Below are 26,545 nucleotides of genomic sequence, written 5' to 3'. Positions count from 1 at the left end.
AGCCGGCCTTGACAGTTTACACCCCAGGGTACTCAAGGAGCTGGCGAGCATCATAGCTCAGCCCCCGGCACGGATCTTCAAGAGCTCCTGGTGCTCTGGTGAAGTGTCCGAAGATTGGAAGAAGGCCAATGTGGTGCCTATCTTCAAGAAAGGGAGGAAAGTGGATCCAGCAAACTACAGGCCCATCAGCCTGATCTCTATCCCGGGAAAGATCCTAGAAAACATTAGCAAAGAGGCCGTTCTCAACAGACTGGCTGACAGCAACATCCTGAGGGACAGCCAGCATGGGTTTGTTGAGGGTAGGTCTTGCTTGACCAATCTCATTTCCTTTTAAGACCAGTTGACCTATCACCTGGACAAGGGAGAACAGATTGATGTCATATATCTTGACTTTAAAAAAGCCTTCGATCTGGTATCCCATGATCACCTCTTGGCAAAACTGGCAAACTGCGGCCTCAGCCCCACCACAATCCACTGGCTGGGGAATTGGCTCCGTGGTCGGACCCAGAGGGTGGTGGTTGACAGAAGTCAATCGTCATGGTGCCCTGTGACCAGTGGGGTTCCCCAAGGCTCTGTCCTTGGACCTATATTGTTCAACATCTTCATTAATGATGTAGACATTGGTATCAATAGTGGACTGGTCAAGTTCACTGATGACACCAAACTCTGGGGTAAAGCATTCACATCTGAGGGCAGGAGAACAATCCAGGCAGACCTTGACAGGCTCAGGAAATGGGCGGATGATAACCTGATGGTGTTTAACACTGAAAGATACAAGGTTCTCCACCTTGGGAAGAAAAACCTGCAGCATCCTTATAGGCTCAGCAGTGCTATGTTGGCTAGTACTATGGACTAAAGGGACTTGGGGGTCATGATTGACCACAAAATGAACATGAGCCTTGAATGTGATGCTGCGGCTAGTAAAGAGAGCAAAACGCTGGTTTGCATCCATAGATGCTTCTCAAGCAAATCCCAGGACGTCGTTAGCCCGTTGTACTCGGCCTTGGCGAGGCCGCAGCTGGAATATTGCATCTAGTTTTGGGCTCCACGATTCAAAAAGGATGTGGAGAAGCTTGAGAGGGTGCAGAGGAGAGCCACGTGCATGATCAGAGGTCAGGAAAACAGGCCTTACGACAACAGGCTGAGAGCCCTGGGGCTCTTTAGCCTGGAAAAGCGCAGGCTCAGGGGTGATCTGGTGGCCACCAATGAGGTTATCAGGGGTGCTCACCAGGATCTGGGGGAACGTCTGTTCACCAGAGCACCCCAAGGGATGATGAGGTTGAATGGTCACAAACTCCTCCATGAACGTTTCAGGCTGCACATAAGGAAAAACTTCTTTACTGTCCGAGCCCCCAAGAACTGGAATAGCCTGCCGCCGGAGGTGGTTCAAGCACCTACTCTGAATGCCTTCAAGACACATTTGGATGCTTATCTTGCTGGGATCCTTTGACCCCTGCTGACTTCCTGCCCCTGGGGTAGGGGGCTGGACTCGATGATCTTCTAAGATCCCTTCCAGCCCTAATGTCTATGAAATCTATGAATCTACTTCCAGTCCACTTCCAGGTCCGCCGGAGAGCACACAGGGGCCCAACCCCCATGCCTCTCCGGCTCAGCCATTGGCCGTGGGGGGACCCTGGGTGCCCCCCCTATACCCAGGAGGCACCAGTCACTGAGCCGGAGGGGCACAGGGGGACCCCCCTGCTCACTGCCCGGCAGACGCAGAAGTGCACCGGAAGTGCTTCTGGTCCACTTCTGGGTCTGCTGCCGAGTACACCAGGGAGCTCCCCACGCTCCTGTGGGATGCTGCATCTGCCCCAGCATCGCAGTGCTCACGAGCCACCTGCTACCTAGGGGTACGTAGAAAAACCATTTAAAGCTGTGTCTACGTCTGATACTGACAAGTGCAAGGTGCTGCACCGGGGGGGGGGGAGAACCAGCAGCATACCTACAGGCTGGGGAACTCCCTTCTTGAATGCACAGAGGCAGAAAAGGTTCTTGGAGTCATTACTGATGCCAAGATGAACATGAGCTGCCAATGTGAGGACGCAATCAGGAAGGTTAACCACACTTTTTCATGCATCCACAGATGCACCATGAGCAGGTCCAAGGAGGTGATCCTCCCCCTCTATGTGACACTGGTCAGGCCGCAGTTGGTATATTGTATCCAGTTCTGGGCGCCGCACTTCAGGAGGGATGTGGCCAGCATTGAGAAGGTCCAGAGGATGCCCACTCATATGATCAGGGGGCAGCAGGGCAGGCCCTACGAGGAGAGGCTATGGGACCTGGACCTGTTCAGCCTCCACAAGAGAAGGCTGAGAGAGGATCTAGTGGCCGTCTATAAACTTACCTGGGGGGACCAGAGGGGAATGGGTGAGACCCTGCTCCCCGAGCACCTCCTGGAGTAACAAGGAACAACGGCCACAAGTTGATTGAGAATAGGTTCAGGCTAGACATCAGCAGGCGTTACTTCACAGTCAGGGTGGCTAAGAGCTGGAACCAACTTCCAAGAGAAGTGGTGCTGGCTCCTACCCTGGGGGTCTTTAAAAGGAGGCTTGATAACTACCTAGTTGGGATCATATGAGCTTAAATTTAGTAGGGATCATATGAGCCCTGTATTCATTCCTGCCCAGGGCAGGGGGTCAGACTAAATGATCTGCTCAGGTCCCCTCTGACCCTACATCTATGACTCTATGTCTGAATCACCGAATCTTTCTGAATCAATTCGGAGGGTTCCGATTCGATTTGGAGAGTTTAAAGGGTCTCCTGATTCAATTTGGAGATTCGGCCACCAAATCAGGCCGAATCTCCACTGAATTGAATCAGGGACCAAAGCTTCTCATACCTCTAGGGCTCTGTATTGATGAAAGTCAGCCAATATATTTGAAGCTGGGTCTTGCATCTCAGTATCTGATTCTGAAAATATATCACATACACACTTCTCTGATCTAGGCTTTGATGCAGGTAGTGATGACACAGCTTCGTCTTATCCAGGTATATTTTCCAAGCCCCCCCTGATGTTGAAAGCATGCCAAATATTCTTCTTCTGAGTGTGGGGAAACAAGCTGAGAAGAAAATTGCCTCGTGTGGAAGGGAGGAAAATAGTGGACATCGGAAGGGTGCTTTTTCCTCTGTGAAACTTGATATGAGCAAGGCACCTGGCTCTTCCATGCTCCAAAAATACTTTCGTAAGTCCAGGTCTTCTCCTTGCTATCCTGTGGGCAAAAGCAGAAGATTTTGGAACTGAACTGCAGGCTAAGCAAGTAGTATAAGGTACAGGATTCTCTGCAACTTCCACAGGGAAAGAGACAGCGCATTTTGGATGGCCTCCATCTCAGCAGAAGGCAAACCAGTCTTCTAGAGAACAGTCACACAGCTAAGCTAATCAGAAGGATAATTAATAAAAAATGGAAGAGTCAAACAGCAACGGAGCTTTATTGAGCACAAAATCAAGATGTCAAATATAAAACTAGTCAAGACACTCTGGGACTTGGAAAAGAAATTCTTTAACTGCCTATACACAGGAATTCCAAGTCTGGATAATAAATGAGAAATTGAAATAGTGAAGTTATAGCTGTAATGGTCCACAAATCATGCAAGAGGCACAAAATGTATCTCAACTACATAGACTCATAGAAAACTAGGGTTGGAAGGAACCTCAGGAGGTCATCTAGTCCAACCCCCTGCTCAAAGCAGCATCCTCCCCAACTACATCATCCCAGCCAAAGCTTTGTCTAGTCAGGTCTTAAACACCTTCAAGGATGGAGAGTCCACAATCTCTCTGGCTAATCTGTTCCAGTGCATAACCACTCTTATAATGAGAAAGTTTTCCTTATATATAACCTAAACTTTCCTTGCTGCAACTTGAGCCCACTGCTCCTTGTTCTGTCACCTGCCACCACTGAGAACAGCCCAGCTCCATCCTCTTTGGAACCCCCTTCAGGGAGTTAAAGGCTGCTATTAAATCCCCCCATAGTCTTCTCTTCTACAGACTAAATAAGCCCAGTTCCCTCAGCCTCTCCTCATCAGTCATGTCCCCCTGCCCCTGAATCATTTTTGTTATCCTCTGCTGGACTCTCTCCAATTTGTCCACATCCTTTCTGTAGTGAGGGGGCCCAAAACTGGACATGATACTCCAGACGTGGCCTCACCAATATTGAATGGAAGAGAAGAATCACTTCCCTCGATCTGCTGGCAATGCTTCTACTAATGCAGCCCAGTATGCTGTAAGCCTTCTGTGTAACAAGGGCATACTGTTGGCTCATATTCAGCTTCTTGTCCACTGCAACCCCCCTGTCAATCCCTAGTCTGTGCTGGTGCATGGGATTGTTCGGTCATAAGTGCAGGACTTCGTGCAGGTCCTTATCAACTCTCGTGAGATTTCTTTTGGCCTAATCCTCCAATTTGTCTAGGTCTCTCTGAATCCTAGCCCTGCCCTCCCCAATGCATCTACTAGGGGTGTGCAAAGTGAGCCCTATTCAGATTCCTAAATTGGGGACAGTGATTCAGTTCGTTGATTCAGATCGCTGTCCCTGATTCAATTTGGCCGAATCTGAAATTCAGAGAATCAGTGATTCGGACATAGACACAGCTTTAAATGTTTTTTCTATATACCTTGAGGTACCAGCATGGCTCATGAATGATGCGATGCTGGGGCGGATGGAGTGTCCCACAGAAGCATGGGGGGCCCCCTGCATGTTCAGCGGCGTACCTGGAAGTGGATGAGAAGTACTTCTGGTCCACTTCCAGGTCCACCAGGGAGCATGCAGGGGCCCTTCCTTGCACCCCCCTGGCTCAGCGATTGGCCATGGAGGGACCCCGGGTACTCCCACAGACCTGGGAGGCACCAGTCACTGAGCCAGGAGAAGGGGCACAGCAGGGCCCCCTGCATGCTCTCCGGCAAACCCAGAAGTGGACCAGAAGTGCTTCTGGTCCACTTCCAGGTCTGCTGCCAAGCATGCTGGGGAGCCCCCCCTGCTTCTGTGGGACACTCCACACGCCCCAGCATCACAAGCCACCTGCTACTTTGAGGTATGCAGGAAAAACATTTAAAGCTGTGTCTATGTCCGAATCACCAAATCTTTCCGAATCTCTCCTAATTGATTCGGAGAGATTAAAGGGTCTCCTGATTCGATTTGGATTCAGAGGTTCGGCCACTGTATCAGGCCAAATCAAGTCAGGGACCAACACTTCGCACAGCCCTGGTATCTACTACTCCCTCCAGCTTTTTGTCATCTGCAAACCTGCTGAGGGTGCACTCTACGCCATCTTCCAGGTCCTTGATGAAGATATTGCACAAAACCAGCCCCTGGTCTGACTGACCCCTGGGGCACTCAACTTGAGACCAGCTGCCAACTAGACAGAGAGCCTTTAATTAGCACCCTCTAAGCCCAATGATCCAGCCAGTTTTCTATCTACCTTACAGCCTATTCATCCAACCCATACTCCCTTAGCTTGCTTGCAAGAATGTAGTGGGAGACCATATCAAAAGCCTTGCCAAAGCCAAGGTATAACTAGGGCCTGGTTTAAATTGCCATTTTGTATTTTTCCTGAAAATCATTAAATTAAGTGTTTTTCACATATATGCTGTTATACGTACATTATGCTGTTAGCCTTCTTGGCAATAAAGGCACGCCAACATGGCTGGTCTGATAAGAGATATTACCCTAAGGATTGGAATAGTTCATTTATAAGCAACAATTCAACCTAGCTGTTAGTAGAGAAATATCGTAGAAAGGGCTGCATGAATAAGTTAAAATTACTTATTATGGCCTGACTGGAATGGTTTAAATGGTCAAAAGTGGGACAAATAATAATTTATATTGAAAGTTGTACTGGCTGTTTCCAGGCATTTAGAATCAAACTTGGAAGAGATGTTATGGGTTTTAGTCTACCCCCTTCACAGAAGCAGGATTTGTCATTCCTAAACTAAACTAATCCCAGATGGATGTTTTAAGAAAAGACTGGACAGGCAACTAAGGAGATTCCATAAATTGCTTTGGCAGCTTGTTCCATTGTTCTGCTGTTCTTAAAAGATTTTCCTGATCTAGATCTAAATCTGCCTTCTTTTACTGGTTTAAAACAAAATATACAGTCTAATTTAGAAGCAAATACAATATGCCAATTTTATATATAAAATTCTTGTTATTTCCAAATATGTACATGACAGGCCAGGCTGCCCATTTAAGGAGGAACAGTCAACCCTGTTAAGAACGCTCAGCTGAGGGGCATTTGGCTCAAGAAGGAGCACTGCACTAGGACATCAGTGCTCAACCTTTTGGTTTTGTGGACCAGATGACTGGCATGGGGCTGATCTGTGGGCTGGATTGGATTCTGCCTGCCAGGATTAAACCCATGCCACCTGCCTCAGCCCCATGCTGCCAAATGAGGGCCCCATGCCATCTCCCAGGGCCCCATGCTGCCTCTGCTCAGCCCCGTACCGCAGAATCAGCCCCACAACACTTCTATCTGGGCCACCTCTGTGGACCAAACTAGCATACTATCTGGGCCATGTCTCTCCCCACAGGTCTGGAAATTTGGCAGCAGGGGAGCTGCAATACTGCCATTGCTCCCCTGCCACCAAATTTTCAGATCCATGGGGACCCCCTGTGGGCAGGATGACACGGCTCTGTGGGCTGGATCTAACTGGCAGGCCTAGGATCGATTTTGTAGCCTGGGTGTACATGGGTTTATACTTCCCTCTCCAATTGAGGGAATTATTGGCAGGGCAGTGTGCTGTGGAGGGACACAACAGGCCAGCAGCAGCCTCCATCCCCTATAGAGTCAGGTCCAGTCAATCTATTACTTAACTATATACAGATTTATTATTACAAAAAAACCATTAAAGGGCAAGGACATAAATATATATATATATGTACAAATTTACAAAACAATAAACCCTACACACACGCACAAATACACACATACACATATGTGCACATACACACAGATATACACACCCAGTTATCATTTAAAATACAGATGAGAAATAGAACAAATCAGACCAAAAGATATTGATATATTGATTGGGAAACCTTACAACTCTACTCATATACAAACTATTACTTCAAATTATTCACATAAACTGCAAGGCACAGTCCACAAATATAATCAGCAGTCCTTAGACTACCTGGGTGCCCTCCAGGGCAGGGGCCCCACTCCCAAGGTACCACTACAGGAAAGGAGATGGGGGGGAAAAGAAAAAGGGGAGGAAGACCCCAAAGACTCCTAAGCTCCCCCACTATCACCCAGGAGCGGCCCATGAGGTGCCCCTTTGCAACCCTCGGGGGGGTCACTCCCCTGTGGGGACTCTCTCTCCAGGGTAACTTACTACTCCGCAGTCCTGGAGGGTTGCCTCTTGGTCTCCAGGTCAAGCTCTGTCCCTGCCGGGTTGTCCTGCTCCCTGACTCTGCTGTCACCGTCCTGGCTTAGGGTCACAGGCACCGCTGTGTGTAGTAGGCCCTTCGCCTTGTGCTAGGGGTTGGAGGCCTAGACAGCCTTGTGCAGCACCAGTGCTCGGTCTGTTCCCGGACCCAATGGGCAGTAATCATCTGCATTGAGCTGCTGCCCTCTGTCAGCAGCTGTAGACCCGAGCCACCTCAAGCGGTTCCCAAGGTCTCTCACCCTCCGTGCAGCGCCTCCTGCACCGAGCTCCCAGCCTTGTTCTGGGGGTTGAGGACCTGAGCCGCCCCAGGGGCTCCAAAGATCCTGCTCCGTGCACTGGCCTGTGCATCGTGTCTCTGGCCACATGCCAGATGTTGCAGACCCAAGCCACCTCCCGCAACTCCCAGGGTCTGGACACCGTGCGCCATGCTGCGCACCGAGAGCCTAACCGCTGGAGCCGTGCCACGCTCCCCACTGATAGAAGTCTTCAGGGGCTCTTCCTGGGCTACTGTTTTCCCTGCTGAGCAGCTCTCCTCAGCATTTCTAAGCCCCAGTCTTCTCTCTTCTCTGTCCCCAATGCATTTGCCCCTTGTGATGGGCATGCAGCTCCTTTTATACGCTCCAGGGCTCCGCCCCTGAAGTCTTCCGGACCTGACAGTGTTGCAGTCTTCAATCAGGTCCAGGGAGCTCTTCTCCCCCTCCCCTCAGGAAAGGGGCATGATGTTCTTTCTCTTGCTGCCTCCTGATTGGTGGATGGGCTCCACCAATCAAAACAGCAGGATCTCAAGCCTGGGATTCAACCCAAGCTCTGAAAGGTAAGCCTGCTACAATTTAAAAGCCACCCTACAATACAAGGAGAAATCTCTGGCCAGTTGAGTCAAAGGAAATGATACAGTTTATCAAGAAAAAAAGCAAATCCTAAAAGAGAACCCTACACAATGGCACTGACTTTTAGACTGGCCATTAACGAAGCAGGAAACAAAAAATGTTCTGATGCACTCCTGTTGTATGATGGGAAAATGCTTTCCCTTCCAGCAATGATCAGTGGATGCTGAGCAGTTACTACACAGCGCTTTCTAATATCAGCAGGTGCATACAACTTGTACATAAGAGCAAATTTGCACATACAGAACCCGCATAAAGCAAAAGAAACCTGTATACTGAAGCGCAAAAAGAGCAGCCAGGGTGCAATCTTGTCAAATTTATTTGCTACAAGTCTTAGCGCACCCAGGAAGTTCCAGAGAACTGGAAAAAAAAGTTAACACTGTGCAAATACTTGCAGATGCGTATCTGAAATGACCCATATAACAGGTCTGTTAGCCTGACTTCAGTCGTAGGCAAAATTATTAGGCAAGGTCTTTGGTTCTTTGGATTGAGAAGCAAAAGGCTAGGCATTATACTATAAATCAAAATGTTTACAGAAAATGGATGTTCTCAAACTAACTTGCCACCATTTTTTTTCCTTCTCTGAGAACGCAAAATTTGGTCCATAAAGTGAATAGGTTTTTGAGTTACTTGATGTAGTACCACAAGATGTCATAATAAATTAGAATCATAAAAGATCTATAGGATGCAAACAAAATATATTGCAAAATGAGTAAACGACAGGTCACAACATTATAATAATAAACAGGAAATCTGTGCTGAGCAGCTGTCTCTTGAGGGGCCCAATAGTATAGGGCTAAGAACCAAATCCTATTTAACATTTTTATCAATGACCTGAGAGAGAAAAAAAAAGAGTCATGATTAAAATTTTCCAGGACTTCTGGTACTACTCTATCTGCTCTGAGAAGAATACTTGCGATTCCCACCTCAATCCAAAACTGCCTTTACCCAACAAGGGGCAAGGATTTTTTGTGATATCTTTTATTAGATAAACTGTCTACTTGAGTGAGCTGTTGGACAAGCTTCTGGATATCAATGACCTTCCTCAGATCTGTGACCAGCGGCAATGCATAGAGGGTGCACGTGCACCCCGAGAGCACTGGTGCACTCTCTGACTGGCAGTGCTTGCCATTTAGGCAATAGGCAGGGGTGGCAGGTGGGAGTGCTGGTGCCACCCCTACAAGCACTGGCCAGGGAGTGGAGTGCCATTGTGCTCCCAAAAGCAGCTGCAGCCACTCCCAGAAGCCTCAACAATCAGCCATCTTGTGATTGGCCACAGGAGAACCCCGCCCTGCAGTCAATAAAATTGGCCGTGGAGGTGGGGGGACACATGCCCCCCCTGTCTAAGGCGACACTAGTCGCCCATGTCCATGACAGATCTGGTCAGTCCTCCAGGCATTCCATGCTATGTCACTCCTCCCACCCAACAGCTGTACTGACCACTCTGCCACATAGGCAGAACTCTACTCCCCACCCTCCACCCCCTTTTTTGTTGTGTTTGTTACCAAAAACTTATTACCATTCAGCCTTTAGAGAGACAAGACTACAGCCCATCTGTGAACAGGATGCCTTTTGCAAGCTTGGCCCCAAGATTAAAGTACAACTACAAATCCCTTAATGATTACACTTTTAAACACAAAAGCAAAGTAGTTACAATTCCCTTATCACTATCCAGTCAGAAAAGGGGAAGTGACAAATATACAGCCTCATCTTTGATCGTCACACCCCATGCGCACAAAAACAAATACTTACTCCAATGCCCATCTAGCTCATAATACAGCATAATAGAGTTTCTCACCAGTTGAGGTGTGGGGAGGTGGCGCACAGACTGGCAGTTCCTCTCCTTTCCTCTTCAGGCAATGCCCTCTGTTTAAAGAGGGCTTGTTCTAATAGTCTAATAATCGTTCTTTGACTAGTTCTAGTCAAATGTCTTTGTTTCACTGAAATCTTGGAAATGAAACTGAACGAGCTCTCTTATGGACCTAGAAGATGTCCAGTAGTTTGAACGTATGCTCTTGTGAAGGTTATTTCTACCGCCTTCCCTTCAACCTCATGGAGTACTTCTCTACAGTGTCCTGTTTTCCCTTCGCCTTATTTAGAGTCTTCATCAACAAGACCGCTTTGTTCTCACAACTTCTAAGAAACTTCACACTTATATCCATGAGCAGATCTAGAACTTGATCCTAGGGCCCTGGGCTGTATTATTCTGTTTAAGATTGAAGCAAAAACAACTATAACTTCTTTCAATGAAGTTGAACACAATCTGCAGGGTTTCATTACCAGGAGCAGCTAACAGACAGCAGAATTGCAGAATGAAGGATAGCTTGATTGGTGGAACATCAAGACCATCAAAAAGAAGAGAAGGTCGTTAACACCTGTGGAATGAAGAGGATCAGGTAGATAATAATTGTGGAAGAAGGATCAGGTAGATTATAATGAACAATGAAGTCAGTTGATTCCCTCAGCACTGCCTAACCAGAAATGCTGCTGCCACTATCAGGCAGTTGTTTTTAAACTGTGGGTATGCAGGCAGTCCTCACGCTTACGATGCAATTGGATCCTGAAAACCACATCTTAAGTCAAAAAGACGTAACTCGGAACCAGTTTTCCCATAGGAACAATGTTATAAATGGAGGATTGGTTCCTTTACGACATTCGATACAGCTGAGTCCAGCTGGTAAGTCTGTTGTTGTGGGGGGAAGGGGCATGGGGGGGGCAGATCAACACCCCCACAGTGAGGGAGGGGCTAGGGCGGTGCAGGTAGGGGGCGAGGTGGCTCCTGCTGTTGCGTGCCACTGGTCTGGGAGGCATGGGGGCCATGTGCCACTGGATCCGTGCGGCATGGGCAGGGCCGGGGCTGCACTCCAGGTGGGCAGTGGAAGGCACTGAGAGCAGGGGCTATGCCCTCCCATTGCTCACCCAGCCCGGGTGGGGCAGGCTCTGGATAGAGCTGCTGTGCTGCCTCAAGACAGGTGGCACACAGCAGTAGGAGTTGCCCCGGCCTCCCCACATGTCCCAGACAAGCTACGGCTTTGTCCTGCCCCCCACCCCAAATGGGTGAGGCACAGCAGTGGCAGGGCATGGGCTGGGGGCGTGTGCTCCTGGATTGGGGCAAGGTGGGCAGGGTGGAGGCTGCACCAGGCTGCACTCCTGGTGGTGGCAAGGGTTATGAAGAGGCTATGGTGAATTTTAGGGTGGCTGCAGCCCTCCCATAGCCCCCACTCTTCCACCCGCCCCACCCCGATCTGGAGACACCCTCCCCATGCCCTGCCACTGCTCACCCACCCGGGGTGAGGGGGTGCGGGACAAAGCCGCAGCTCATCTGGGAGACTGGGGCAGCTCTTCCTGCTGTCCACCACTTGTCCAGAGGCAGCGCAGTGGCTCCATCCAGCACCCACCCCACCCCAGCTGGGCAAGCGGTGGGAGGGCATAGCCCCCACTCCCAGCACCTTCTGCCACTTGCCTGGAGCGCAGCCCAGTCCAGCACCAGCCCCACCTGCCCTGTGCAGATTGGGGGCACCCCTCCCATGCCCTCTCCAGACTGGCAGCACACAGCAGCCCCACATCCTCCCTGCACCCTCCCTGCCCCAGCTGGGCAGTGCTTATCCCAGCCCCAGTGCCTCCCTCACTGCGGGGGCGTTGATCTTCCCATCCATGCCCCTTCCCTCCCCGCTCCTCTTCCACCACAGTGGACTTACCACCTGTTGGCAACTGTGTTGAGCCTCGTAAAGTCGAAACCTTGAAACAGGATGTAAATTTTAAAGGTCGTTAAGTGTCATTCATTGCAACTTGAAAAGTCACAAGTTGAGGATTGCCTGTAGCAGAATTAAATGGGGTGCACCAGTGCACCTCCCTTGGATCCCCCCTTGCAAACATCTTTTATAAAGCTATATTCAGTACGTTTGGCTGCACTAATTATTACTATCAGCTAAAGCTATGAACTAGTATAGTCGGATTATTGAATTTAAGGTCTGTCTTTTATAATGTGTTTTTTTCAGGGCTTGTGCTCTATGTAGTCTGATGTGGCTCAGTTGGGTGTACGAATTGCTTTCTTTCCTTTGCTGACCAAGTTAGTTATCACTCAGAAACTGCCTTTTGGAGCATCCTTGGCATCCTTGTTCAATACTGGTGACAAGCAATTATACATTTCCTCCCTACCACCTTCAGTCAACAAGAACACATTATCTACACAAGTCAGTTCTTCCCATCAAAACAAAAAACATTATTACAGCTGTTACTTCTAAGTAATATTAAGGTGTTTCAAAAAGCAGTTGTTTGAACCTGATGGCCACATCCACACGAGCATGGACATTTGGTTCCCCAGGGACAAGAAGCTGAAGCACACCTCATGCTGCTGCTAGTTGTCCCTGGGGAACATCTGTGTCACGTGCCTTCTGGTGCATGGCAAGTTACCCCTGGTGGGGTAAAGGAGGCTGGGGCCAGCACTGGGCTGGCCTCAGCAGCCTTACCTGGGGTCCTGTGGGCCTCCTGGGGCTGCAGTAGCAGGGGCCCTGCCACTTGGAGCATGGCTGGCAGCTGGAGCATGGCTCCAGCTGGCCAGCTCTTCTTTTGAGCAGTGTGCTCCCTCTGCATGCACTACTCTGCTTTTTTTTTTTTATTCTGGAATATCCAGGGGTCAAAACTCCCCATGCCACACTGCTCCCTTTTATCATAGGAGAACAGCTGCATGTACTAGGTACCACACGGCCACCTAGTCTGGACGTGGCCAGTCTCGTCTGATATTAGTGCCCCCGACCAGCAAATTTTATTCACAGAAGTTTAGGGCTGGAAGGAACCTCATGAAATCATTGGGTCCAGCCCCCCTGCTCCAGGCAGGAAAGACTGCTGGGGTCAAATAACCCCAGCAAGGTGCGTGTCTAGTCTCCTTTTGAAGATCTCCAAGGTTTACTTCCCAATGCTACTACTTATGGCTAATGTTTGTTTGTCCTTCACAATTAAAGATGACCGTGTCCAGCAGGGTTTGGGGGGAGAAGAGAGAAAGGAATCAGGGAAAAAAAGGGAGGGAGAAAAGAGAAAGGGAGAAGGAAAGGAAAAAGGAGAAAAAAGAGAGGAAAGAGAGAGGGTGGGGGTGGAGGCTAAGTTGCATAGGTACGCAGGTGACTTATAAACCCAATCTTTGGCCTGAACAATCTTCTGCAGCAGGGACATGGGAAGCGACAAGGACTGGACATGAGAGGTCCTTGTTTTCCTGGCCACACACTTCCTCACTGCCTCTGCTGTGCACCGTTGCTCGAAGGCCAGTGCTCCGCTCTGGACCGATGACCTCCAAGGTGGATGGGCATGAGCGATTTGCTTCCATGACTCCGGGTCAATGCCGAAACTCTTTAGGAATATCTTTAGGGTGTCCTTGTACTGCTTCTCTGGTGTGCCCCGAAAGCATACTCCATTTGACAGTTCACTAATGGCTAATAATGCAAACTTAAGCACACGTTATAATAATTAGGCTTATGTTAATTCCAGAGGCTGTACTTGTCACTGTTGTATTTCAGTCACCAGTGGCGTACCATGGGTCTCTGGTGCTCGGGGGTCAATGCTTGCATTTGTGCCGCCCCCCCGCCCCATCCGCAGCCAATCGCCAAGCCTAGTGGGGAGGGGGGTCCAAGCCTAGAAACACCAGAGGCTTCTCCACACCACTTCCGAGTACCCCCTGGAGGGCCCAGCCAGCATGGCCCCATCCCGCCCCCCATCCCGTCCATATGCCACTGTCAGTCACTGATCACATCTGTGGCCTGCGTGTTAGCAATTTCTATTGAGCTCCCTTGCACTGTTTGCTCAGTTAAAGCTATCTTTCTAATAGCCAGCTGTGTACTCATTCCCTGCTTAACTGCAGCCCTTCATTATGCCACCCCTCAGTCCCCGGGAAGCCAAAATGTAGGTCCAATGACTGACCTCCTATCAGATTCTTGCCCAACCAGGATACTTGAGAAAAAATTGAATACATCTTTAAAGGAGGGCCACCACCAGGAGCAGCGAGTCTTGGGAGGGGGGGGGGGGGAGGGTTGTTCAGGGTTGGGGTTTTTTTTTCTTAAATGGCCAGCCGGAGCTGGCCCGGGCAGGGCACCCGTGGGGGGCCTGGGGGAGTGGGGGGGCTCGTGCAGAGCCCCCATGCAGCGTGGAGCAGTAGAGGACAGCAGGGATCACCCCCGTACCCAGCAGTACCTGGCGCGCCAGGGCTTCTTTCCCCACAAAGTGCTGGGAGCTGGGGCAGCCGTTGGACCTGGCCTGCCTTATTCAGAGAAAGTCGAATTGAATTGGGACAGTGATTCGAATCACTGAATTGAATCACTCTCCCCCGAATCAGCCAAAACCAAATCCAAAGCGAATACTAGCCGCTTTGCACAGGCCTAATGACTAAGCCTGGAAGCCACATCAACCAGCCTGCAGGCCCACCCCAAGTCTGGAAATTTGGCAGCATGTTGAATGGTGGTAGTATTAATTACTGCAGCTCCTGGGATAGACTAAGTCCATCCCAACCTCATAGTTGGTCCAATAAAAGATCTCACCCACAAAAAAATCCTTGCCTCTCACATTTCCTGGACTGCCACAGCTATGATACCACTTCTTCACTTCTTATGGCAGCCTTTATTGTTGACTGTGTAACTACTATTATAGGCATAGGCGATACCTAGGGGTGGCATGGGGGGGGGGGGGGCACATGCCCCCCTCCCCCCCGAGATTGGCTGCCATCGAAGCTGCCACTGGCTTCTGTGGGCAGTCACCGCCCCCCTCCCTCACCGCCGATGTGGCTGCTGACAGTTGCGGGCAGTCCCCGCTCTCCATTGCGGACAGCGTAGATGGTGGCTTGCTGCAGGCAGTCCCCGCTCGCCAACCCCTCCTCCCCCCTCCCACTGACACCACTGTGGCTGCCTGTGGGCAGTCCTCGCTAGCTTGTGTCATGCCCCTGCCACCAACACCGCTGCTGCGCGCCCCCAGCCTCCGGGGACACGTGTCTTTCATGAATATAGGTAGTAGCTGGGGTGACGCTATCTTAATAGAACTAAGTCATAATATGAAAGCATCATGCCTGGAGGGCAGAGGACAAACCTCAGCAGCAATGCCCAAGTTTAAGCAAGACTTCTCACAACAATCTCCAAACAGGCTAGTGCTCATTAGGATTCACATGGACAGGTCCTCAAAAAATGGTTATTTGCATTACAGGAGGGGTTTTCAACCTTTTAAAACAAGTATGCTCCTTCTATCTCTAAGTTTCAGCTCATGTATTCCTTTTTTTTTCTTGTTTTTAAGGGAGGGGGAAGATCAACGCCCTGTGGTGAGGGAGTGGGACGGGGGCAGGCACTGCTCAGCTGGAGTAGGGTGCGGCGGGTCGCAGGACAGAGCTGCAAGTGGCTTGTCCAGGGGATGAGGGGAGGGTGGGCAGCTCCCGCCACTGCATGCACCCTGGGAGGGCATGGGGGGTGTGCACCCCCAGATCTGTGCATGGCAGGGTGGGCAGGCTGCTGCTGTGGGCTGAGGCACTGGGTTCTTCCCAGTGGGGGACTGGGCTGGACTGCGCTCGTGGTGGGCTGCAGCAGTGCTGGGAGGGGGCTATGGTGAATTCTGGAGTGGTTGTATCCTTGCCCCACATAGCCCTGCTCCCATAGGCCCCCATTGTGAGGGAGGAAGTGGGGCTGGGGCTGGAGTAGGGGCTTAGTGCAGGACAGAGCTGTGAGCAGCTCATCCAGGGGGGTGCAGGGAGTGGCAGCTCCTGCCACTGCATGCACCCCAGGAGGGCATGGGGGCACATGCCCCCAGATCTGTGCACAGGGTGCAGGCAAGCTAGGGCTGTGCCAGGCTGTGCTTAGGGTGGGTGGCAGCACTGCTAGGACAGAGCTATGGGTTGGGGGGGGGGAGGGGCTGCAGCCACCCCAGAATTTGCTGTAACCCCCTGACCCTCCCTCCTAGCACAGTCCAACCCAACACTCCCACTGGGAACAGCCCAGTGCTGCCCTGGCCCCAGCCCAGAGGCCTGCAGCCCACCATGCCCTGCATGCAGATCCGAGGCCATGCACCTCCCCATGCCCCCCCAGATGAGCCGCTCACAGCTCCATCCCATGCTGTGCTCTAGCTGGGCAGCACCTGCCCCAGCCCTACTCCCTCCCTCACCGCAGGGGCCTGTGAGAGCGGGGATATGGCAGGGAGATGCAGCAACTTCAGAATTCACTGGAGCCCCCTGCAGCCCACCTCCCAGTGCCACCGCTGCCTGCCCCAAGTTCAGCTTGGCCCAGCCGCCTGCTGAGAAGAGCCCAGCACAGTCCCAGCCCCAGCCCGCCCTGCCCCACATGCAGATTCAGGGGCACATGCCCCTCATAGCCTCCTGGGGTGCACGTAGCAGCGGGAGCTGCCCCCCCAGCATGGCTTAGTCCCATGCCCACCCCAGCTGGGCAGCCCCTGCCTCAGCCCCACTCCCTCTCCCCACAACACACTTCCTAGCTGGGCCCAGCTGCTCTCCACAAAGCCCGGCTCAGATCCTGGCTGCCTGTGTGCTGCGCTGTGGCTGTGCTCATGCACACGGAGTTTTGCATACCCCCTGTGACACTTAAGTACCCTTATGGGTACGCATATCCCTGGTTGACAACCAGTGCATTACAGGATTGGGGTTCTTTGAGATATCTTGATGTGAATTCTACGACATGCCCTCTATATTACTGTAGAGTCGTAGGCCTATAGACATGCTCGTTTGGGTTCTAATTAGAATGCATCAGAGCAGACTCCTTTAATCAACGAATCGATTAATTATGCCTTCTCTTTGTTACGATTAGAATGCTCCAGCGTTGCCTCACCGTCATCTGTATTAAACCCTCCCCAAAATGGCCATGGGGGTACTTTAACTGAACCTTGTCAAGTGTCCGGGAACCACCCTAATTAAAACTCCCCCACCACTGCTGACCAAGTGTATAGGCAGCCAGTCTAGGATCTGTACTGGCAAACAAACTGAGGAAGGGTTGGGCCTGTTTATCCTTTTATGCTTTTAGGTGAAAGTATGAGGATATCTGAGGTATAGGTGCAGCCACACTGGACAATACTGACCCAAAGCATGAGATTTGGTATATATGTCAAATCCACATGGAGCATCACAAGAAGAGAATGGGCCTATTTACAAAAATGACAAATAAAAAGGAAACATGACAGATGTATACAGAGAGTATGAATGTGTCATGTTTTTTTTTCAAGGCCAGAAAGGACCACAATGGTGACCTTTGGCATACTAGGAGGTAAAGATGTTCTTCAAAATATTTTTTGCGTCAAATACAATAATTGGCGGTAAAATTAAAACATCTTTCTTAGTTTCATAGATGTAGGGTCAGAAGGGACCTAAGTAGATCATCAAGTCTGACCTTTAAAGTCTTGGGACCTTTAAATCGAGATTGGCTGACTGAGTGATGAAGACTCCAGCACATCCCTTGATAAACTGTACTAATGTTTAGTTATATTTAAAAATTGTATATTATTTCTTTTTTAAATTTTCCTCAATTTGATTTTCAAGCGTTGAATCTTATTACGCATTTGTCTGCTAGACTAAAAATTCAGTAGTATTACAAAATCATAGTAATGGGATATAAGGGACCTCTCAGGAGGTCATCTAATCTAACCCCCTCCTCAAAGCAAGATCAACCCTGAACAAACCATCCCAGCCGAGTATCTGTCAAACCTGTTCTCTGCCACTGTGTGAAAAAGGATAGTTATCTAGACGGACCTATGGGACGTGTAAGATTGTGACTGCACAAGTAAACCTGTGATAAGGATGCATCTTAATCTCCTTTGTGATGGGCGTTTCTTGAAAATGATTCCTTTAGCTTACGGGATAACACGAACAAGTCTATAAGTCAGTTGTTTAGCCTGCTGCCTTGTCCAAGAAAATGTGCCCTGTTAGAAGCTCCTCAGCCAGTTGTTCAGAACAGAATTCAGTCCTTCCATAAACAGCTACAACAAAGTCACTCTGTCCTCTCCTCTCCTTCACAGCTTGCTTCCTTCTCCTCCTCACTTTCTCTTCCAGGAGCTTTTAAAACTCCCAGTAGGACATTCCCTCATTACCCAAATGTCCCACAGCTGGGCTTCCTCAACAGGGCTGGCTCCCCTCCCTTAAGGGGACAGACTGTTACAAAAATCTCACTGACTTTCATTGCAAATTACTCTTTAAGCATTTCAAGGATCTTTGTTGCAAAATGCATTTTCCAGACCTTTAATTTCTTTTTTTTTTTTTTAAATCAACCTTCAATTCCAGATCTTTCTTTCTGTTCTGTGCCTTCAATTCTTGAACATTTTTTTAAAAGCATGGACACTCAAACTGGAGACAGCTTTTCAGTAGCAGTAGTCTCAGTAGTACTATACACAAAAGTTAATATCGATCTCTCTGAATTAAAATAATTATAAAATCTTTTTATGATTAGATTTCAAAAGTATTGTAATTAACATTTTTGTAAATAGACAATTTAGAACTGAATCACCCGCTATTGCTCCTTTGAATACCTACCAAAATTTACTGCAAAGGTATCTGCATGCCAAAGTGGGTGAAAACATTTGTGGTATTGTGTAAAAAATACTTTAAACTACTTAGAATACCCACTATAGGAAAGGTACCATTGAAATGCAAAATGTGATTTGCCACATTGATTGATTGTATGAATTATAATCAGATCAATCTCACATTTTCAAGCTCAAATTTAGAAAAAACCCCCAACAGTTCCTTGAACATATGCCAATCACTACTTGTAAAGACCTTCACAAGATACAACAGGAGAATCAAATAACTAAGGAATGGACCTAATGGGTTAATGCACTAAAATAAAACTAGTGCATTTTTTTTATTTGGTACTTTTACTACATGCACAAAAATACTGCAAGTACAATAGTTAAGATCATAAAGGATATGATTATTGGTCAACCCAGCATAAAAGTTGAGTGTAATTTTATAGGGGATTTTGAGGGGGGAAAGGAATTATAATAATAATAAAAAGAGTTATATCAAGTTATAATCAAAATCTGTTCACACAGAGAAATATTAGGTTAATCATCCTAACATCTGTTACTATATTTCTTTCAGCAAAACTGACGGGCTCTCCTTACATTTATTTCCTTCTAGGGATCGATTTCGAACAGTGACCAATGTCCTAGGTGATGCATTGGCTGCTGGTATCATAGCACACATCTGCAGACAAGATTTTGCACCAGAGAAAGTATGTATTACTTCGGGAGAGAAGGAAATAGGGGCTATAGTAGATACACTGAAGGGTGGGGCTAGGATCCAGAGAGACCTAGACAAATTGAAGGATTGAGCCAAAACGAATCTCATGAGGTTCAACAAGGACAAGTACAAAGTCCTGCACTTAGGACAGAAGAATCCCATGCAGCAATACAGGCTGGGGGCTGACTGGCTGGGCGGCAGCTCTGCAGAAAAGGACCTGGGGGTGACAGTGAACGATAAGCTGAATATGAGCCAGCAATGTGCCTTGTTGCCAAGAAGGCTGATAGTATACTGGGCTGCATTGGTAGGAGCATTGCCAGCAGATCGAGGGAAGTGATTCTTCCCCTTCATTTGGTACTGGTGAGGCCACATCTGGAGTACTGTGTCCAGTTTTGGGCCCCCCACTACAGAAAGGATGTGGACAAACTGGAGAGAGTCCAGTAGGAGGGCAGTGAAAATGGTCCGGGAGCTGGGGGACAGCCTCTCTTGTGAGGAGAGGCTGAGGGAACTGGGATTATTTAGTCTGCAGAAGAGAAGACCAAGAGGGGGGTTAGATAAAAAGCATTTAACTATATGAAAGGTATTTCCAAAGAGGATGGAGCTGGGCTGTTCTCAGTGGTGGCAGATGACAGAGCAAGGAGCAATGGGCTCAAGTTGCAGCAAGGGAAGTTTGGGTTAGATATTAGGGAAAAACTCTCTCACTAGGAGGGTAGTGAAGCACTGGGACAGGTTACCCAGAGAGGTGATGGAAGCTCCATCCATGGAGGTTTTTAAGGCCCAGAAAGGGAAAGCCCTGGTTGAAATGATCTAGTTGGGGATGGTCCTACTATGAGCAGGGGGTTGGACTAGATTAGTGGTTCTCAACCTTTTTTGTACCGGGACCCATTTGCCAAAATCAGTGGCTTGCCCCGACCCGCAACTCCCTGGCCCTGCCGGTGCCCAATCCACAGTCCCCTGCCCCCACCCCCCGGTCCTCCTCGTGTCCCTCACCCCCCAGTCACAGCCCCTGGCCCCTTGGACCGTGCTGGTGCCTCTCACTCCTGATCCACAGTCCCCTGCCCCACCACCCTCGCCCTGCCACCATCCTGAGTGCCAGCAGGTGGGTATGCACGCAGACAGACAGACACCCCCCCCCCCCACCCTCTGGACAGTCCCTTGGACTTCCATCCCTCACTTCCCATTCACTTACTTGTGTCCAGCAGCTGGGGCTGCTCCCATTACCTGGCCCTGCTCTATGCTGGACACGTACATCTGCACGCAGACGCATGTGTACCCGCTGCCTCCAATCATCCCAAGCAGCCGCTTGCAGGCTGGAATGCTGCCAGCCTTGCAGGGGGAAAAGCCATGCTTCAATGGGTTTTTCTGGGATCCTGCTCATGACCCACTTTTAGGTCGCGACCCACCAGTTGAGAAACGCTAGACTAGACAACCTCCTGAAGTTCCTTCCAACCCTCAAAAAATGGGTAGATTAAGGAGCAAAATTAAGAGCAGATTTTTCTGGGTTTTTTTGCAGCAAGATCCAGTCAGCAACATGGACAAGCTGTCTTCTGTAGAGGCTTCGCTTCTCTACCCCAGAGATTATGTGATAGAAATAACTGAAGAAACTTTGTCTGGAACAGGAATTATTTATAGCATCTGTCGGGTGTAACAGCTGCATTGTTTCCACGTCCTAAAACGGTACTTTGGTGCTAAAATGCTGCTACTCTAAACTCTGTTTGCAGGTATCCCAGAGAATGAGGCATTTCTCTGTGTATTAAGCAGAAGAAAAATTCCCTTTTCCTATGGAGAGGTCTACAGTGCTCCAACATGCAACAGCCAAGTGTAGCTGTGCTGCTCAGAAGTGAATTAGGAAGCAATGGTGCCAATTGTTTGAGACTGGTGGGATACATTTATAAAGTTGCTCCCTTGATTTTACAAAGCAGCAGTTTTGGTTGCTTTTTTTTAAAGGTGTCATGCCACTAGTTTCTCAGCACTTTTTTTTTTTTCTTTTTCTTTTTTTCTTTTTAAGATGGAGGAATCAACAGCTCTTACAGGATCATTTTAGCAAGTAATTTAAAAAATGGGGCTGGGGAGGATTAGAAAACATTCTCCAGTCAGCACTGTTGGCTCTGTTATATTTAGTGTTGACAGATTATGCCATTTTTTAATTTTCTTTTTTTATACAAAGATTTTGTATGGTCTAAAACAAAGATTCTAAGCAGACTTTCTGTCTACAGTCCAAAATCTAAATTATGATAATCTTTCAGGAGCAGTCTATTGGGGCAAATTTGGATTTTCCAAACAGTGTTTATTAGGAGCAGAGTTGTTTGATATTTTCAATTTTTCCATACTCATTTTTAATCAGTATGTGCTAGTCAAGGTTCCCAGTAATTACCGGGGGCTCAAATGACTACTGTACATAGCTACAAAATGAGTAGATCTTCACCATTAAAAAAAAAAAAAAAAAAGATACATTTGGGAAATAACAGCAAAATCTGCATATTGCAAGTCAAACACAAACTTTAAATGTCTATTCGTTTTGTTTGTTGGTTTGTTTCTTCATAATACAGGGAATCCAAATACAAGCAAATAGAAACTGTATGTAGGCATGGAATGGGAATGAGAAAGGCAGTTGCATATACAAAATTTGTAGTGATTTTTTTAAAAAAATCATCGGGCACCTAAAACATTATTCATTTTTCTCCCAATTTGTCATTACCATTTCAATATAAAAATGTTTGCATTTTACTGAACTCACAATAACTTCTTTTATATTCTCTAGAAAGAAACACACTGAATTTTATAAGGGACTGGAATAGCTCCTTGTAAAGCCAATGGAAAATCTCCCATTAATTTCAACAGGAGTCAGATCAAAGCCCAAGAGACTGAAGAGTGATCTGCAGGTGATTTGGAGGTGTATGGAAGACCTGTTCCTTTATATTATCTAAAGGAAAGAGAGAAAAGTCCCTGGGAGAAATAGCTGCTACTGATTCCTCTTAGGAAATACTTCAGAAGTTTTCCAGAATTTAAAATAAAGGAGATACATGTCAAAAACTACCATTTTACATACCAGACCCAAAAGTTCTGTTGTACTGAAGCAAATATGCATACTTTTAAAAGTCATATTGTTTTTATCTATTCTTGGAAGAAAAATATCAACCGCATGTTCCACATTCCAAATACAAATGCAACCACGTGCTGTACAGCCACACAAATATTTTCTTTCATTTTTTTGTATTTAAACCAAATGTAAATGACATCTTTGGCCTACATGATGACCGGATCTGCAAAACAGTGGTAAGAAGCTGGAAGCAGGGCAAGAGGGACATTATGGACATACAACAGCTACAAAAACCAGGCAACCAGAGATGGTTATTGTGTGCGCCAGCTGGGGACAGCTGATTGATTACCTAATTTAAATAAGCCTTTAGAGAGTCAATGCATGAACTGCTGTAACTTCAACATGATATTATCAAGTTTATTCTTGCTCCCCCTTTCACCCTAATGTTATATGCTCCAACAACATGATTATCCATGGTGATAGCATCAAGCTATCCTACCACTCTCACTCTATTTTTATCCCACTACACAATTCAATAAGGCACAGCTGAATGGAAACGTTAAGGCTTTTTTCCTGCCACCTAAGATTAAGGCCAGGTACAGACATTACACTTATACCAGTATAAGCGCATCAGAAAGCAGTCTACTCCCATTCCGTGCACATATAGACTGGTTTTAAAATGGCAGCACCCAGTCTAAGATGGATCTGAATCAATGGGATATCAGACTTAAGCAATTTAGGTTAGACTGTTTATCAAATTTCTGTACCAGATCCCCTACCGACTCAAGTTAGGTCGCTGTCCTCTGGCATCCCAGGTGCCTTTGTAGCCCCCTGCTCTCTCTCCTCCCAGGAAGGTGCACTGGAACTTGGGTGGTGTTTTGCTGCTCCAGCTGAGTACCGAGCTGGCTCTGCCCTTGAGACTAGCAGAAAAAACCTCTGTCCCCAGCCCTACCAGCTGTCAGGTGCAGCCAGGGGGGGTTGGAAATGTTGGCCCCCATGCTGGGCACCGGGGAACAAGTCCCCTCTTATCCTGCTGACTAGGGCTGTGCGAGGCTTCAGACCGTGCTTCGGATCCAGAGAAGCTTCGGATGCTTCGGCGTCCAAAGCAGCATGTCTGAATTGAAGCGCTGGCTTTGTTAGGCTTTCCAAAGTGGTTCGGCGCTTTTGAACCGCTTTGGAAAAGCTTTGGAGCCGCTTCGGAGATCTGGCCATAGGGTATAATGGGAAATCAATGAAACATCTATAATTTTATTGGTTTTTTTGTCTGATCTGAATGAATCTTGCAGGGTTGGTAGCCTCTGCTGAGAGCATGAAGCCTGCCAAGTTTCAAGAAGATCAGTGAAGGGGTTGGGGGGGAACTGTACCCCAAATTCTTGAAACCAAAACCCATGTCGTGTATGTGTTACACCACGGGGGGGTGAAAACTGCAGGGGTGGTGGCCCCTGGTGAAGCCATGAAGCCTGCCAAGTGTCAAGAAGATAGGTGCAGGGGTTTGGGGGGAACTGCACCTCAAGCTGCAGACAAGCAAAACTCGTGACATGGGTGACACTGTGTGTGTTAAGGCGCAGCAGAGTGAAAGCTGCAGGGATGGTGGCCACGATGCTTGCCAGCTGTGGAGGAGATAGGAGCAGGGCCCCAGAACCCAGAAGCCCTGCACCCCTAGCTGCTGACAGGCAGAACTCGTGCCATGGGTGCTTGTGCAACTGACTGTCTCTGTCTTGGGGCAGTTGATTGTCTGTATTGATTCTTTCCCCTCCTTAGTCTCTGGTTTTGTAGGTGTTAATTAGGTGTTAACAAGTTAATTAGCAAGGATTAACACCTACAAAACCACAGGCTGAGAGGAAAGAATCAATACAGACAATCAGCTGCCCCAAGACAGACACAGTCAGTTGCACAAGCAGCCACGGCATGAGTTTTGCCTGTCAGCAGCTAGAGGTGCAGGGCCCCATGGGTCCATCACATTCCCATGGATGGGGGTGCCCAGGCCACCACAGGCCCATTACGCTCCCATGGATGGGAGGCCCCTGAACCCAGAACCCCCCTGCACCTATTTCCTTGACAGCTGGCAGGCTTTGTGGCCACAGCAGGGGCTAGCATCCCTGCAGCTTTCACTCTGCTGCGCCTTTACACCCGGTCACCCATGTCACGAGTTTTGCTTGTTTGCAGCTTGAGGTGCAGTTCCCCCCAAGCCCCTGCACCTATCTTCTAGACACTTGGCAGGCTTCGTGGCCTGAGCAGCGGCCACCACCCCAGCAGTTTTCATCCCCCTGCGGTGTAACACATACACGTGACACTAGTTTTGCTTTCAAGAATTTGGGGGACAGCTCCCCCCCAACCCCTGCACTGATCTTCTTGAAACTTGGCAGGCTTCATGCTCTCAGCAGAGGCTACCAACCCTGCAAATTTCATTCAAATCAGACATATACCAACCAAGTTATAGATATTTCATTGATTCCCCATTATACCCTACGGCCGGATCTCCAAGGTGGCTCCGAAGCTTCGGAGCCGCTTTGGCTGGATCGAAGCGGGAACCCGGTACCGAGCTCTGGATCAGATTGCTGGCATCTGAAGTGGCTGGCTCCAAAGCTGGATCGAATAAGTGCCTGCTCGCACAGGACTACTGTTGAGCTGTTGTGCATGGACATGCATGTTAGCATCCCTCCTTACCCCCCACCCCCCACTTCCACTACAACCTCAGTCTTGTGGAACAGGAGTCCATACTCAGCCCATAAATAACCCTGATATTATTGTGCAAGCTGATAAGGGGAATGCCACTGTTTTCACAGACAAAACAGCATATCTACAGGAAGCTGAGAGATTTCCAATGTAGAGTTTTACAAACCACTGACCAAGGACCACACAGCACAATACCAAAGGGAACTAAATGACCTCTAAATGACATTGCCCCATGGAACTACAAGAGAGGATTAATACTTCCACCTGCCAGGGACTTAATCCAGGCAACTTTTACTCATTACCCAAGATCCACAAATCTGGCAACCCAGAACACCCATTGTCTCCAGCACTGGCACCATCACAGAGGTAGTTTCTGGCTACATTTACTCTACTGTGTTCCCATATGCCCTTGGAGTTGCCAGCTATTTGAAAGACACTACAGATTTACACTACAGATTTCTTAAAGAAACTGGGTTCCATTGGCAAGCTTCCAACAAGCACCATATTAGCTAGCATAGATGTCATGTCTGTACACCAGGGTTGGGCAATTATTTTGGCTGGAGGGACACTTAAGAGTTTTGGTGAGCTGTCGGGGGGCTACACACACAAAAGCTTTCAGAAGTTATCAATTTAACAAATTATACATTTTAAAAAAATCATATAGTAAAAATCGTACATCTATTATAACATTTTAATTTTTTTTTCCAAAAAATACTTTCTGTCCTCATTTATGTTTTTTAAGTAGTGTATATAGAGGCAATTGCATAATAGCTCAAAATAAAGTCTTACTCTTGTATATCATGTGTCAGGGAGGGTGTGTATAGGGGTGGGCACATGGATGCATGTGGGGGGTTGGGCACGTGACGAGATGGGGGGGGGCTGTCCATGTGCTAGGTCCCAAGAGCCAACCAGGGGTGGGATGAGGGAGGGCAGCCAGGGATGTGTGCAGCAGAGTTCACTTGGGTGGTGTGATGTGGTGCAGTGCACCCCCCCCCCCCAATCCTCCAGCTGGCCCTTGGCTGCCCCCATAGCTTTCCAAATGGAGCTGAGCCCTGCCCACTCCCACCTGGGGTAGCGCACACAGTGCTCCTGTCCACACCCACCCTGTGCCTGCCAGACAACACCATCCTGGTGCCAGCCTCAACCAGCATGCACAGCTTCCAGGGGGGGCTGCTGCTACAGCTACTCAGGTACTGCCTGGTTCCCCCCTTTTCCACCCCCAACCCCCCCCATATCCAGAAGCTCCTCCTCCTCCTGCCTCTGCTATGCTTTTCTGGGCAGCAGTAAACATGGAGAAGTCATGGGGACATTTGCCCGGGAGCAGATGCCCAGACAGGAAGGGGGAAGCTGCAGCTGGGTGG

The 26,545-nt window shown here is 48.6% G+C and overlaps 1 protein-coding gene across 1 annotated transcript in view; it reads left to right on the top strand.

Moving 5' to 3' along the window:
- The window catches only part of LOC102563985 (excitatory amino acid transporter 5), a 75,305-nt gene extending 51,681 nt beyond the window's left edge, over window positions 1–23,624 (top strand). The window contains exons 10-12 of the mRNA XM_014599802.3: window positions 19,367–19,460; window positions 20,982–21,145; window positions 22,230–23,624. Of these exons, the coding sequence (XP_014455288.1) occupies window positions 19,367–19,460; window positions 20,982–21,116 (229 nt within the window). The 3' untranslated portion in view covers window positions 21,117–21,145; window positions 22,230–23,624. The remainder of the gene's footprint in view (window positions 1–19,366; window positions 19,461–20,981; window positions 21,146–22,229) is intronic.
- The last annotated feature ends 2,921 nt before the right edge of the window (window positions 23,625–26,545 follow it).

This window comes from Alligator mississippiensis, chromosome 16, assembly GCF_030867095.1.
Source record: "Alligator mississippiensis isolate rAllMis1 chromosome 16, rAllMis1, whole genome shotgun sequence".
Lineage (NCBI taxonomy): Eukaryota > Metazoa > Chordata > Crocodylia > Alligatoridae > Alligator > Alligator mississippiensis.
This window is presented reverse-complemented; position numbering and strand designations above follow the sequence as displayed.